A 16,959-nucleotide genomic window follows, 5' to 3' on the forward strand; every position below is an offset into this window, starting at 1 on the left:
TAAAAGAATGTCCCAGTTTTTATAGTATGTTATAACATCTAATTTAGAATATTTACAACAAATCACACACAAATTGAAGGCACCCTTACCTAGTTCTTCTTACAAATGTTCAATACGTGCATCTTTAGTTGTATAGCACACATCCAACCTAAAATCGAGTTCTTCCCTCACTTTGCTTAACAAGACTGGAATAATGGAAGCAGTACCCTCTTCAGTAGTTCGTTTCAGCTCTGGCAAGTGATTAGGTAATCGTGAAACGTTGACATGATCTGTTGTGAATCTCCAAAGGAAAAAAATCGCATGGCGTAAGTTCAGATGAACGTGGATGCCGGCGGAAAAGATCTCTGTCGTACTAACCATGAAACTAATCCAATCGACAGGGACTTGACGTTCAACCGCTCTCGTATGAAGAGATGGCGATGGAGAAGGGCTCCAGCTTGTTGCGAAATAAAGTTTTCTGGTTCACCCTCTAAATGAGGAATGAGCCATTCTTGCAGTATATCCAGATAAGCCACCCCTGTTACGGTTGCTTCAGCAAAAAATTGGTCCGTACACTTGATATCGGTACACAGCACTGAAAAACGCTTAATTTTGGGGAATCTCTACGGTATTGTACGAGTTCATGAGGATGTTCTGCCCCCCAGAAACGAAAATGATGTGTATATACCTTCCCACTCAGATGAAAAGTTACCTCATCTCTGAACACCACATGATCAAAAAAGCTACCTTCGCGTTGCAACATTTCACTTGAAAATTTATAACGTATATCGTAGTCATCTGGCTTTCAAACATGTATAAGTTGTAAGCACTAAGACCATATTTGTAAACGTACTCTTAATATATATCATACTGTGTCAAGACTTGCTTTCCGAACAAACGTCTTAGGACTATTCCAACATAATCTTTAGTCACTTTTGGTTGTCCCGTGATTTTTCCCTTTACGCACACATCCGGTCATTTCTAATTTACTCTACCGCCGGCGAATGCTTTTGCCACCTGGGGTCACAAGCTTTAAACGAAACGTACGTTAAAATGAAATTACAGAACAACTCATAACAAAATACAGTAAACAAAATACTTTACATATATTGGGTGTATGGTGCCTGCGGCGCGACAAGTCACGAAACGAGTTAGCACTCGCACATGTGCTAATTTAAAACTGTTATTCTTTAATTGAGGCCTTGAAGCAACAATCTACAAAGCTTAGAATTGCTACTATTAAAATTTATAACTGGGACATTTTTTATGAACAAACTGTGGTTTAAGTCTTCCATCGCCCACACTGGACTCGCATTCGGAAGGCCGACGGTTCAAACCTGCGTCTGGTCATCCTGATGTAGGTTTTCCGTGATTTCCCTAAATCGCTCCAGGCAAATGACGGGATGGTTCCTTTGAAAGGGCGCGGCCGATTCCCTTCCCCGTCCCTCCCTAATCCGAGCTCGTGTTCCGTCTTTAATGACCTCGTTGTCGACGGGACGTTAAACACTAATCTCCTTCCTCCCTTGCATCGCCAAGGTTCGCTTCTACACAGTTCACTGCTCCATGACGTTCACTGTGGTGACGAAAACAATGGGATAGCGATATGCAAATATAAAGATGGCGATAGTGTCGCGTGCACTAAGTATAAAAGGGCTATGCATTTGCGGAGCTATTATTTGTACTTACAAGGGAACCTCCCCATCGCACCCCCCTCAGATTTAGTTGTAAGTTGGCACAGTGGATAGGCCTTGAAAAACTGAACACAGATCAATCGAGAAAACAGGAAGAACTTGTGTGGAACTACGAGAAAAAAGCAAAATATACAAACTGAGTACTCTATGTGCAAGATAGGCAATATCGAGGGAGATGTAATCTCTGGAGCGCCGTGGTCCCGTGGTTAGCGTGAGCAGCTGCGGAACGAGAGGTCCTTGGTTCAAGTCTTCCCTCGAGTGAAAATTTTAATTTCTTTATTTTCGCAAAGTTATTATCTGTCCGTTCGTTCATTGACGTCTCTGTTCACTGTAATAAGTTTAGTGTCCGTGTTTTGCGACCGCACCGCAAAACCGTGCGATTAGTAGACGAAAGGACGTGCCTCTCCAATGGGAACCGAAAACATTTGTCGCAAGGTCATAGGTCAAAAGATTCCTCCACAGGAAAACACGTCTGATATATTCTATACGACACTGGTGACGGCATGTGCTTCACGCGACAGGAATATGTTGTCGACCCACCCAACATGTACACTTGGCGAATGGGTAAAAAAGATTCTTCTACCTTGCCCGATTTAGGTTTTCTTGTGGATGTGATAATCACTCCCAAAAAAGTGGTGAAAACACAAGAGTTTGTCACATAAACTGCAACAAATGAATGCAACAGTTTCACAGTCGCACAGTTTTCCCTGTGCTCTCTCAAAACATGTGTTTTTAACGTTTTCAAATTTTTCCGTGTGTAGACCGTCAAATCCTGCATATGTCCAAGCAAATCTGAACATGTCCTGGAATTTTGGAGAGCGAAGTTGATTATGTGTGAGTGCCTGAACTCTGAAAATTGTCTAAAAACAAAAAATTAAATTTTTCACTTGAGGGTAGACTTGAACCAAGGACCTCTCGTTCCGCAGCTGCTGACGCTAACCACGTGACCACGGCATTCCTCAACTTACATCTCCCTTGATATTGCCTATCCTGCGCATGGACTACTCAGTTTGTATATTTTGCTTATTTTTTTCATAGTTCCACACAACTTCTTCCTGTTTTCTCGATTGATCTGTGTTCAGTTTTTCAAGGCCTATCCACTGTGCCAACTTATAACTAAATCTGAGGGGGGTGCGATTGGGAGGTTCCCTTGTTAGGTGATTCATGTGAAAAGATGTCCCACCTAATTATGGCCGCACGACGAGAACTAACAGACTGTGAATGTGAACTAATAGTTGGTTGGAGCTAGACACATGGGACATTCCATTTCGGAAATCGTTAGGGAATTCAATATTCCGCTATATAGTGTCAAGACGATATCGAGAATTCCTCATTTCAGGCATTATGTATCGCCACGAATACCGCAGTGGCCGCCGGCCTTCACTTAAAGATCGAGAGTAGTGGCTTTTGCGTAGAGTTGTCAGTGCTAACAGAAAAGCAACACTGCGTGAGATAACAGAAGAAACCAGTGTGGTACGTGCGGCGAACGTTTCCGTTACGAGAGTGCGGCAAAATTTGGCGTTAATGGACTATGGCAGCAGACGATCGACGCCAGTGCCTTTGCTAATAGCACGACATCGTCTGCAGCGTCTCTACTTGGAACGTCACCTTATCGGTTGGACACTAGACGACTGAAAAACTGTGGCCTGGTCAGATGAGTGCCGACTTCAGTTGATAAGAGACAATGGTAATGTTAGAGCGTAGTCCGCAGCTCGTGGTCGTGCGGTAGCGTTCTCGCTTCTCGCGCCCGGGGTTCCCGGGTTCGATTCCCGGCGGGGTCAGGAATTTTCTCTGCCTCGTGATGACTGGGTGTTGTGTGCTGACCTTAGGTTAGTTAGGTTTAAGTAGTTCTGAGTTCTAGGGGACTGATGACCATGGACGTTAAGTCCCATAGTGCTCAGAGCCATTTGTTAGAGTGTGGCGCAGGCCCCACGAAGCCATGGACCCAAGCTATCAACAAGGCACTGTGGAAGCTGGTGGTAGCTCCATAATGATGTGGGCTGTGTTTACATGATATGGCCTCTGTCCAACTGAACAGATCATTCATTAGATGTGGGTTGTTCAGCTACTTGGAGACTATTTGAAGCAAACAACGATAGAATTTTAAAACTTCCTGGCAGATTAAAGCTGTGTTCCGCACCGAGACACGAACTCGGGACCTTTACTTTCGTGGGCAAGTGCTCTAGCAACGGAGCTATCCAAGCACGACTCACGCCCCGTTCTCACAGCTTCAATTCCGCCAGTACCTCGTCTTCTACCTTCCAAACTTCACAGAAGCTCTCCTGCGAACCTTGCAAATGGTTCAAATGGCTCTGAGCACTATGGGACTCAACTGCTGTGGTCATAAGTCCCCTAGAACTTAGAACTACTTAAACCTAACTAACCTAAGGACAGCACACACATCCACGCCCGAGGCAGGATTCGAACCTGCGACCGTAGCGGTCGTGCGGTTCCAGACTGTAGCGCCTTTAACCGCTCGGCCACTTCGGCCGGCGAACCTTGCAGAACTAGCACTCCAGGAAGAAAGGATACAGCGGAGACATATCTTAGCTACAGCCTGGGGGATGTTTCCAGAATGAGATTTTCGGTCTGCAGCGGAGTGTGCGCTGATATGAAACTTCCTGGCAGATTAAAACTGTGTGCCGGACCGAGACCCGAACTCGGGACCTTTGCCTATCGCGCGAAAGTGCTCTACCAACTGAGGTATGTGGACGGGTCATGAGTCGTGCTCGCGTGGCTCAGTTGGTAGAGCACTTTCACGCGAAAGGCAAAGGTCCCGAGTTTGTGTCTCGGTCGGGCACACAGTTTTAATGTTCTAGGAAGTTTCATATCAGCTCACACTCCGCTGCGGAGTGAATATCTCATTCTGGGAACGATGGAATTTTATGGATGACAATGCGCCGCGTCATCGGCCTACAGTTGTTCGTAGTTTTGTGTGAAGAACATTCTGGGCAGTTCGAGCTAATGATTTGGCTACCCAGGTCGCCCCACATGAATCCCATCGAACATTTATGAGACATAAAGTTCTGCACTGGCAAGAGTTTCGCAATTATGGACGGCTATAGAGAGAACAGAGCTTAGTATTTCTGCAAAGACTTCCAACGGCCTGTTGAGTCTATACCACGCCTAGCGCCTGCACTATGGCGGGTATAACGAGGTCCAGCGCGATATTAGGAGGTATCCCTCGAGGTTTGAGGAAATGGCTGGTTCTTTAAGTTTCATTTAGTTTACGTCTATGGTCACAAACATTTTGTTAACAGATTACCGGTTTCGGTCTATAATGACCATCACAAAAACAAAGTCCTTATGTACTGCAGCCATAGTGGCATCGTCAATTGTTAAATGCAAAATCAGCACCAGCACCAGCATCGTCAAATACAGGGTGGCACCACGAAATGTGTTACCAATTGTTTCTTTCACAATTTACGACGCACATTAGATATCGCGCTGGGATATCTACAGCATTACCCGCAGAGCTTGGAAAAACAAATGAGTTACGAAATGACGTGTAATTCACGATACTGCCGCTAGGACTAGTAAGCAGCAATGGCTGACAATGGAAGACTGATGATACAGCAACGATCGGCAATTGCGTTACTTTTTCATGAAACTAAAAGCCTTGTTGCGACTCAGAGGCGTTTTAGACAACAGTTTAACACACGATGGGTCCTTTGCAAGAAGACCATCCACAGGTTGCACGATAAATTTCTACAGGAAGGAACAGTATTGGAAGCGAAGCGACCTCGGCCTAAGCCTGTTTGTTCGCCGGAGAATTTTGAAGCGGTACCGGTTGCTGTGCAGAGAAGTCCCGGGAAATCGTGTAGAAAGGCAGCAGTGCAACTGGGAATATCCAGACGCTCCGTTCAACGCGTTCTTAAAAGTGACCTCCATATGTACCCATACAAGATGACCCGTGCACAGAAGCTGACTGAAGAACACAAGCGGCAGAGACTACTGTTTCCTCAGTGGGCGGAGGATAGGGAAGAAACTCTCAACAACGTTTGGTTTTCAGACGAGGCGCATTTTCATTTAGACGGTGTGGGTAACAAACAAAATGTACTCTTTTGGGCCACTGAAAACCCACAAGTGCTTCATGAACGACAACATTATGCTCCGAGGATTACAGCGTGGGCAGCAATTTCCAGTCACGGACTTATTGGACAGCAATTTCCAGTCACGGACTTTTTGGACCCTTTTTCTTTGAAGAAACTGTGAGCATGCTTCGCAATTGCTTCATTCCACAGCTTCTTGCTACTGCCTTGCCCTTCAACACGCAGTGGTTCATGCAAGATGGAGCAAGACCACATACTGCAAACACTATGTTGGAGTTTTTACACGAGCATTTCGACATGTGGATCATTTCACTCAGGTTTCCGGGTCGCTTGAATGACGGACAAAATTGGCCCCCCAGTAGTCCAGACCTCAATCCATGTGACTTTTTTCTTTGGGAGTACCTAAGGGAAAAAAATTTCCCGAAACCTCCACGTGATTTAATGGAGCTCAGAAGACTTATTCTTCAAGCTTGCAGTGAAATTACGGAAAACATGTGCCGTAGGGTAATCATTAACTTCAGTGTTCGTTTGAAGGAAGTTAGGAAACGAAATGGTGGACATATTGAGCATGTGTTGATTTAGAACAAATCTCTATGGAAGACTCTTCATTGTAGTATATGTTCCTTTCAGATTGTATTGGCAATAAAGTTTATATTCAAAAACAAAATGGTAACGCATTTCGTGCGCCACCCTGTATATATTGCTGCTGCTGCTGATTTTGCATTTAACATTTGACGATGCCACTATGGCTGCAGTGCATTAGGACTTTGTTTTTATAAAACAGATCTGATGATGGTCGTTATAGACCGAAACGTGTAATGTGCTAACAAAAAGTCTGTCACCATAGACGTAAATTAAAGGAAACTTATTGTATTTACGGGTCACTGTTTTACTAGCGACAGTGTCGCAGCTTCTTGCTTAGCGACGTACGCATGCGTAGCACTCGACGCGCAGTTGGTCAGGGTTGCCAACTGCAGTTGATAGAGACAGTTCCTGCCACCCTGTAGAGCAGGGTGGAGCACGGTGAGCGAGCAGAGGCGGAAGGTTAGCCGTCCAGTTTCCAGGAGTGCGAGGCCAGACTGGAGCGCCGCAGCAGGAAGCGGGCGAGCTGGCCGTGGCCTTTGGCGCGGCCGCGCTTTCGACTGCAGTGGCTCAGAAAAGAAACGGCGATACCATCGGCACCCGGAAGAAGCCGTCACGCCTCTGGAAACGCTGCGCCCAGACAACGGCCAGCAGGGCCACGGTGAACCCACAAACAAGCCTTTCATAGTGATGAGACAGGTGAGTGGTCCTAACAATAACAACCGGCCAGCCAGTCGATTGTACTTGTGCTCAGACTGTTTTTCTGTCGAATTAAGCAACCGAATGAAACTAGTCTCAGCCTACATATCAGTTATGAACGTTTATCCTCACTCCCCAGGTTTTGTGATTTCATTGACATATATTTTCAGCGCTTTCTGTTATATATGAGGTTTGGAACTTTAATAGTGGCAAATATTTATTTGCAACTTAAACAAAGCAGACACATGTGTCCTTGAGAGTAGTCCCCAGCATTGTGTATAACCACTTGCCAGCTATGTGGAAGTCGTAGGACACACTTCGCAGCGCTAGATGTGTTGATACATCGAGTGGAGCGGTCTACTGCCTGACGAATTTCTGTAACAGTTCTGAAACGAATACCATAAAGTGGTTCCTTCATCTCAGGAATCAAGCCCCATCGATCGACCAAATCAGTCGCAAGTTGGTGACACACGAGACCGGGCGTTGTCCTTTCCTGCAGAAAGTGTCATCGTTTCTTTTTCTAAGCTGTTCATTTTTGGAACACAGCCTTCAATCCACCACAGTCCCAGGACTTAATCCACTGTGATTTCAACTTGATTCCTAAAATGAAGGAAGCACTTCTTGACATTCGTGTCAGAACTGTTACACAGATTTGGTAAATAGACCGCTCCTCTCGAACAATCAACACAACTGGCGCTGCTAAAGCTATCCTACGAGTTACACATCACTGACAACTGGTTATACACAATTCTTGTGACTACTCTGAAGGACAGTAAAACTGTGAAACATTTTCTGTTTGTATAAGTTGTAAATAAACATTTGCCATTATCAAAGTTTCAACCCTCGTATGAAACACGAAAAGCGATTTTTCTTTTTGTCATCGGTCTTCTGATTTGTTTGATGCGGCCCACCATTAATTCCTCTCCAGTGCCAAACTTTTCATCCATATCCTCATTTATTTTCTAGATTTATTCCAGTCTCCGTCTTCCTCTACAGTTTTTGCCCTCTACAGCTCCCTCTAGTACCAGAGAAGTTATTCCCTCCTATCTTAACTGATGTCCTGTCATGTCCCTTCTTCTTATTACTGTTTTCCATACATTCCTCACCTCGCCGATTCTGTAGACAACATCCGCATTACTTACCTCACCAGTCCACCTAATTTTCAACATTATTCAGGGCCACAACATCTCAAATGCCTCCATTTTCTTCTGTTTCGGTATTCCCACTGTCCATGTTCCACTAACATACCAGGTTGTGCTCCAAACGTACACTCTCAAAAATTTCTTCTTAAATTAAGGCCTATGTTTCTTACTAGCAGACGTCTCTTGGTCAGTAATTCCCGTTTTGCCACTGCTAGTCCCCTTTTTATCTCTTTCTTGCTCCATCCGTGATGGATTACTCCGCGGTCTAGGTAGTAGCATTCCTTAACTTGTGGGCTTCTTGAACGCCCATCCTGATGTTAAGTTTCTCGCTGTTCTCATTTCAGAAAATTCTCATTACTTCCGTCTTTCTTTGATTTACTCTGAGTCCGTATTCTGTGCGCAATAGACTGTTCTTTCCATTCAACAGATCGTGTCGTTGTTCGTCACATTCACTGGGGGTGGCAATGTCATCATGCGAATCTTATTACTGATATCCTTTCACCTTGATTTCGTCCGCCCCCGGTAGCTGAGTGGTCAGCGCGACTGAATGTCCATCCTAAGGGCCCGGGTTAGATTCCCGACTGGGTCGGAGATTTTCTTCGCTCAGGGACTGGGTGTTGTGTTGTCCTAATTATCATCATTTCATCCCCATCGACGCGCAAGTCGCCGAAGTGGCGTCAAATCGGAAGACTTGCACCCGGCGAACGGTCTACCCGACGGGAGGCCCTACTCACACGACACTTTTCTTTTTTCTTTTTTTTTTCCTTGAATTGTAATCCCACTCTTGAACCTTCCTTTTATTTCTGTCATTGCTTCTCGATGTGTAGACTGAATAGCAGCGGGGGGGGGGGGGGGGGGCGGCAAGATTAGCCTCTGTCTTACACTCTTTTCAATCCGAGCTCTGCGTTCTTGGTCTTTCAGTATTATTCCCTCTTGGTTCTTATACTGTATTTTGCCCGTCTCTTCCTATATTTTAGCCCCACATTTCTCGGAATTTCGAACATCTTACACCATTTGACGTTGTCGAACGCTTTTTACACGTCAACCACGTCAACAAATCCTATGAACGAGTCTTTATTGGCAGGCCGGTTTGGCCGAGCGGTTCTAGGCACTTTAGTCTGGAACCGCACAACCGCCACGGTCGCAGGTTCGAAACCTGCCTCGGGCATCGATGTGCGTGATGTCCTTAGGTTAGTCAGGTTTAAGTAGTTCTGTTCTAGGGGACTGATGGCCTCAGATGTTAAGTCCCATAGTGCTCAGAGCCATTTGAACCATTTTTCGAGTCTTTATTTTCCTTGCGGCCTACCTTCCACATCAAGCGCAACGTCAGAACTGCTTTTCTGAAGCCTTTACCTGTCCTGAAGCCAAACTGATAGTTATCTGACAGATCGATCATTTTCTTTTCGATTCATCTGTATATTATTCTTGTCAGTAACTTAAGATGCATGAGCTGCTAAGCTGATTGTGTGATAATCCTCTCACTTGTCGGCTCTTGCGATCTTCAGAATTTTGTGGATGATGTTTACTCCGAAAGTCAGACTCATGCATTCTACACACCAACTTGAAAAGTTTTGTTGCCACTTCCCCCAATGATTTTAGAAATTCTGATGGAATGTTATCTATCCCTTCTGCCTCATCTGATCAATTTTATCTTAAGTTCTTCAAAGCTTAAATTCTGATTCTAATAATGGATCCCTATCTCTTCTAAATCCATCTCAGACATATCTTACCCCACATATGGGGTATCATTGTAGTCTTTGCACCTATCCGCTCCCTCCTCTGCAGTTACATAGGAATTCTCATTGCGCTCTTAATGTTACCTGCCTGGCTTTTAATTTCAAAGAAGATTGTTTTGATTTTTCTTTATGCTGACTCAGTTCTTCCAACAATCTTTTCTTTTTCGATTCCTTTACATTTTTAAAGCAACCATTTCGCCACAGCTTCCCTCCACTTCCTATTTATTTCATTCCTATGTTATTTATATTTCTGAATACCTGAGTTCCCTGAACATTTTTGCACTTTCTTCTTTCATCGAGCAGTTGAAGTATTTCTTCTGCTGCCCATGGTTTCTTTGCAGCTACCTTGTTTGTACCTATGTTTTTTTCCTAACTTCTGTGACTGCCTTTTTTAATGATGTCCATTCCTCTTCCGCTGAACTAGGCTTACCTGCTGAGTTATTCCTTATCGCAGTATTTACAGCCTAAGAGAACGTCAATCATAGTTCTTCATTCCTTAGTACCTCCATATCTCACTTCTTCACGCATTGATTCCGCCTGACAAGTCTGTTAAAATTCAGACTACTCTGCATCATTACTAAATGGTAAACTTCAGAGTACTTTTCATCATTACTGAATTGTGATCTGATTGTATATCTGCTCCTGAGAACAGTTTACAGTCCAATAATTGTTTTCGGACTCTCTTCCCGCATCTCCCGGTCTCCTCTTTAGATTCTTGAACAGAGTATTTGCTATTGCTAGTTGAAATTTATTAATTCCATTCATCTTTCTACTCTCTCATTCCTACTACCAAGCTCATGTTCTTCAATACCTTAACTGTTGTTATTCGTGTTGATTTGCTGTTGATTCTGATGAGAACAAACCTAGCACTCAACTGTTAACATTAACCCACTCTCTGCAGCACCTTCCTATTCATAACGAGTCATTCTACCGTTATACCATTTTCTGCTGCTGTCGGGATTACCCTATACTCATATGACCAGAAATCTTTGTCTTCTTTCCACTTCACATACCCGACTGTATCTAGATTGAGCGTCACCGTTCCCTTTTTCGGGTTTTGTAACTTGCCTACCGCGTCCGTAATTCTGGCATTCCACGCCTCAATTCGTAGAACGTTATGCTCATAGTCACTTACTATTTGGTAGTCTCGACGCGGAGATCCGACTGAGGGACTAGCCCGGAGTCTTTTGCCAATGGAGAGATCATCATGACACTCTTTCAATTATAGGTCACATGTCCTGTGGATGCATATTACGTGTCTTTAATGCGATGGTTTCCATTGCCTTCTGCATCATCATGCCGCTGATCATTGCTCATTCTTCCAGAATCCGGGACCGAGGACGTTTTGATTACTACTCAAAGATGCTATCCCTGGACTAACTTTTATAAAGATAAGTAAGGTGTCTTATTTCAAGGAGCGTTGAAAAAATGTATATTTATGAAAATGTAATAATTTAAAAACTCACTTGTTTATTTGCTTAAATGTGAATTTTTTCACTTAGTGCTTTAAATGTGGATTTTTGATTGATATTAGGTTGAATATGGTTTGGCAAGTCATCTACTGGAGCAGATACAAGGACAAATATTGTACGCAATTTTCAGCATAACCTCATCTTTACAAGCCCACACTCTCCTTTCGTCTGGGCAAAATTCCGCTCAGCAACGGTTATTACCACCCTTAACACTTCACAGCCAGAACAGAGTCGAACAGAGTAGAACGAAGGAAGCTTTGTTCCCCTTGAACATGCAAGCTATGCGGAAAGCAACCGCCCTTGCTCGCTTCAAAGACCTTAGTCAAGACAAACTTGTGCAACATTAGTTAAAACGACTACGCGAATGATTGACTACTGGATGCAGATATAACGGCAAAGATTGCTCACAAGTAATAGACTAGTAAAACATGACAGATGGAAGTTGTCAAATCATAACAGACAAGTTCGATAATGCAACCAGCATTTTATGAGCAGTAATGCACAATCCAGAAATCACTACTTGGCAGTTCTATTGGACAATTCGGATAAGCCAAAGGACTGTTCAGTGAGTACTACATTCCAAGACATTTCATCTATCCCGTATTTCCCTCCATCAACAGCTTCTTGAGAATGATTTTCAACTCAGAACTCTACAAATGATGTCTACGAAAACTGTGGAAGGATGCTTCATTTGTGTGTAATGTGTAATATTTCGTTTACGGTTGAAGCTTCGTTCACAAATCATAGACAAAAAATTTTCGCTATTGGGTGTGCTAGTCAGTTGAAATGCCACGCTGTCTGGGAGACGTTAACAAGCAAAAACCTTGGTATGTCGAAGTGTGGTGCGAGCATCAAGCATGACATCATTGTTATCAATTTACTCACTGTCTCTTGGGAAATAACACTACATGCACGCCCAATACGTTTCCGTGAGAAAGTCAAATACCTTGGTGTCTGGCTGGACCGGAAATTACTCTGGGGGGGACCACATACAACATTTGACCAACAGAACAAGGGCGAGGCTCAAAGAGCTCTACCCTATGCCCAACAGGCATAGCACACTGAATAGACGGGTGTCGAGGTCCATGTACATGACACTTATTCGCCCCGTGATGACGTACGAGGCCGGCCGGAGTGGCCGTGCGGTTCTAGGCGCTACAGTCTGGAGCCGAGCGACCGCTACGGTCGCAGGTTCGAATCCTGCCTCGGGCATGGATGTGTGTGATGTCCTTAGGTTAGTTAGGTTTAATTAGTTCTAAGTTCTAGGCGACTGATGACCTCAGAAGTTAAGTCGCATAGTGCTCAGAGCCATTTGAACCATTTGATGACGTACGCAGCCCCTGTCTGGGGATACGCTGCGCCCACACGTCTGCGCCGTCTGCAGATCATCCAGAACAATAAAATCATAAGCAATACTCCACAATACACATGCATCACGGATCTTCACCTGGAATACCGACGTGAGACTCTCACGGAGGTATTCCACAAACTCACCACAAAACTATACAGAAAGTCCAGACATTTGCAGAAACAGTTGATTCTGAATTTGGGGAACTACTACCACAACCATAAATGGAAACAAAAAAACATACTTACAAGGACCTAACATCTATGGCCAAGTACACGAAACACAACGGTACAGGTGAGCCCCTGTTTATCAGCCACCATTACTGGATACCCAGTTGGAATATACCTGCCGAAAAAGCGGCACCACGCAGGGAAACCGTACCGTACACTACATGCAGACAAGCTATACCCACCCCCCACACAGTGAGATGATCTGTGGACGATCTCTCACTAACATGTAACGATCTTGACTGTTCCAGGAATGCAGCGGCTGCAGTAGCCATCGCCTACAACGCTATTGATGCATGATACCCACACTAACAATCCAACCTTGCATGAACTATCGCAGCTAGTAAGCCTCTACTGCTCTTACTACCCATCCCACTGTCGCAGAGGATTTTTTGCCTCGGCACGAGGCTTGGCACTTTTTTCCCTCCGCTCTTGAAATCGCTACCCTCATTCGCGTCTCGGCCACAATCTATCACCTGATGGACCGTGTTAATGCGTAATCTTTACCGAGACGCACGGATAATATCACAGCCCAGCATCCTGTGACCCACTGATTAGACAACTAACATATTGACGGAGGTGACAGTTGAACTTTTGATTTGGTCACCACGTTGGTGCGGGCGTGGAGGGGCCCCATCCCTTAAGTAACTGCCTCGTGGGACAGGAGAGTAATAGTTTTGTATCAATTCATGGTCGTGAATGGTACACTTTGCTAAATTTTTGAACGGTTCTTGAGGAGAGGAAATGGATTAAGGAATAAAAAATATAGGGTGGTGTTTAAAGAAGCTGCAATGCTCTTCATAACTTCGTAACGAACAAAGTACAAGAGGGTCAAAAATGCTGTCTCAAGTCTTCCTCCCCCCCCCCCTCTCCATGCGGCTAAACAACATTTGGTTGAAATTTTCTTTATTTTGCTTTTAGACTGAAAGTTATTTGGGATGGTCAAGATAAACGGGACACCTTGTGTGTCCACAAATTTAGGCAACATTGTCTATGGAGCGCAGTGATCTGGGGCTAACTTTGATTAAAACAACAGTTGTGATCGCAATTCCATTTGTTTATTATTACCGGTTTTTGCTTATGTTAAAGTGATCCTAAAATTTTTAGGCTCCCTTAGTGTACGACCGTGGTATCACGTGCAGAACCGATGTCGTGTAAGACATTGGTGACACGTGAAGAATCCAGGAGCCGCCAGCACCAACCATACGGTGGCATAAAAATCTGAGGATGGCTTTAACATAATCAAAAACCGTTAATAATAAACAAATGAATTGAGGACTCAACTGTTGTTTTAATCAAACCTATGTGTAAAAAAAATAATAAAAAAATAGGTTCAAACAGGATCTAAGCACTATGAGACTTAACATCTGAGGTCAACAGTCCCCTAGACTTAGAACTACCTACAAGTAACTAACTAAAGGACATCACACACATTCATGCCCGAGGCAGGATTCGAACCTGCGACCGTAGCAGCAGCGTGGTTCCAGACTGAATCGCCTAGAACCGATCGGCTGCAGCTGCCGGCCCTTATGTGTACCTACAAGTTTTGAGTATATTTGGGGAAGGCTGTTTTAGGTGCCTCACGCAAGAATGAAAAAGTGCACGCTGTAAACATGCACGAGACGACGTAAAGAGTGAAAAATTGACTAAGCTTCTGTCAGCGTTTATTTCACACCATATCCTTGATTCTTTTGCATTTAGTTTTTTTCCTCAATAACCACGTTGTAGACTGCCTTTAACACGTACTAAGGAATGGTCAGGTTCCACAATTAAAAATAAACTGTTAAGTGGCACTACGAAGTAAGACGGTAGGGTCTTCGTTGTCGGCATCTTCGGTATGCACATTCTGCGCGTGTGAGGAATTCCTGCAGACGGAGTGTTTCCGTGCGGAGCGAGGAAGCGTCCGAGCAATGTGGTGTAGCTGCCGGCAACTCGGAACGCGGAGTCTATTAGTCGCCTCTCTCGGAACCGTGATTCAGCTGACGACGCTGGAAATAGCTGGACCCACGGGCAGCGAACACCAGCTGCGAGGGGCGTGGCAGTCCACGGCGACAGCCGCGGTGAAGGCTTCGGAGAACAATGGACCAGCCTCCCAGCCACTCCTGATCCTATTTGGTCTGTCTACCGAGTGCATATACCTTGCGTACACGATGATATAGACGTGCTACCTAAAATTTTTGTACGTAATGTTTATTGTAAATATGATGTACTTCTTTTATTCTCTAAATCGCTGTATACTACACCGATCAGTCACAACATTATGACTACCGACCTACTATCGGTTTAAACCTGTCCATCTACATCTATATCTACTACATCTACATCTACATGGTTACTCTGCAATTCATACTTAAGTGACTGGCAGAGGGTTCATCGAACCATTTTCATACTACTTCTCTACCATTCCACTCTCTAATGACGCTTGGGAAAAAGGAACACCTAAATCTTTCCGTTCGAGCTCTGATTTCTCTTATTTTATTATGATGATCATTTCTCCCTACGTAGGTGGGTGTCAACAAAACATTTTCGCATTCGGAAGAGAAAGTTGGTGATTGAAATTTCGTAAGTAGATCTCGCCGCAAAAAAACCGCCTTTGTTTTAGTGACTGCCACCCCAACTAGCGTATCATATCAGTGACACTCACCCCAATTGCGCGGTAACACGAAACGAGCTGCCCTTCTTTGCACTTTTTCGATGCCCTCCGTCAATCCTACTGGTAAGGATCCCACACCGCGCAGCAATATTCCAGCAGAGGACGGACAGGTGTAATGTAGGCTGTCTCTTTAATGGGTTTGTTGCATCTTCTAAGTGTTCTGCCAACAAAGAGCAGTCTTTGTTTCGCCTTCCCCACAATATTATCTATATGGTCTTCCCAATTTAAGTTGCTCGTAATTGTAATTCCTAGGTATTTAGTCGAATTGATAGCCCTTAGATTTGCGCAATTTATCCTATACCCAAAATTTATCGGATTACTTTGTTTAGTGCCAATCGCCACTTTTCGCACCATACAGAAATACTCTCTAGATAATTTTGTAATTGGAAATGATCGTCTGATGGTTTTACTAGACGGTAAATTACAGCGTCATCTGCAAACAATCTAAGGGGGCTACTCAGATTTTCACGTACATCATTTATGTAAATCAGGGAGCCGGCCGGGGTGGCCGAGCGGGTCTAGGCGCTTCAGTCTGGAACCGCGCGACTGCTACGGTCGCAGGTTCGAATCGTGCCTCGGGCATGGATGTGTATGATGTCCTTAGGTTAGTTAGGTTTAAGTAGTTCTAAGTTCTAGGGGGTGATGACCTCAGAAGTTAAGTCCCATAGTGCTCAGAGCCATTTGAACCAAACCATTTTGTAAATCAGGAACAGAAGAGGGCCTATGACACTACCTTGCTGAACGCCAGATACCACTTCTGTTTTACTCGATGATTTATAATCTATCACTACGAACTGTGGCCTCTCTGAGAGGAAATCACGAATCCAGTCACAAAACTGACACGGTACTCCACATGCACGCAATTTGATTAATAGTCGCTTGTCAGGAACGGTATCAAAACCCTTCTGGAAATCTAGGAATATGGAATCGATCTGAGATCCCTTGTCGACAGCATTCATTACTTAATGGGAATAAAGAGCTCGCTGCGATGCACAAGAACGATATTTTCTGAATCCGTGTTGGTTATGTGTCAATAAGTCATTTTCTTCAAGGCAATAGCAGCGTCACCTGACGAAGAATGGCTGCTTGTCAGATACACGCACGGTGCCTGTAGTATCAGTGGGCGTTCAGTCCATGATTGAGTGGTACGGCAAGAAAAAAGGAATAAAAGTGAGATAGTGTTAATACTTTCATCCTTCTTTACCTCCTCTGCATTACTGCAGATGACGCGTCACTGAGCACATTTGTACTGTGCATGCAGTACACTTGAGGTGCCTAGTTGTTTCCACTGCCGTGTGTGGAATACATAAGTTCTTGTACACTTCACTAACCTGCTGTCTTCATGATGTCCCCAGCGCAGAAAACAGCACGCAGGTCG

General features: G+C 44.4%; 1 protein-coding gene across 1 annotated transcript in view; it reads left to right on the top strand.

The window, feature by feature from the left end:
• The window catches only part of LOC126248189 (uncharacterized), a 428,326-nt gene that overhangs the window by 8,765 nt on the left and 402,602 nt on the right, over positions 1-16,959 (top strand). The window contains exon 2 of the mRNA XM_049949377.1: positions 6,735-7,003. Coding sequence (XP_049805334.1) covers positions 6,735-7,003 — 269 coding nt within the window. The remainder of the gene's footprint in view (positions 1-6,734; positions 7,004-16,959) is intronic.

Source organism: Schistocerca nitens, chromosome 1 (assembly GCF_023898315.1).
Source record: "Schistocerca nitens isolate TAMUIC-IGC-003100 chromosome 1, iqSchNite1.1, whole genome shotgun sequence".
In the NCBI taxonomy this organism is placed as follows: domain Eukaryota; kingdom Metazoa; phylum Arthropoda; class Insecta; order Orthoptera; family Acrididae; genus Schistocerca; species Schistocerca nitens.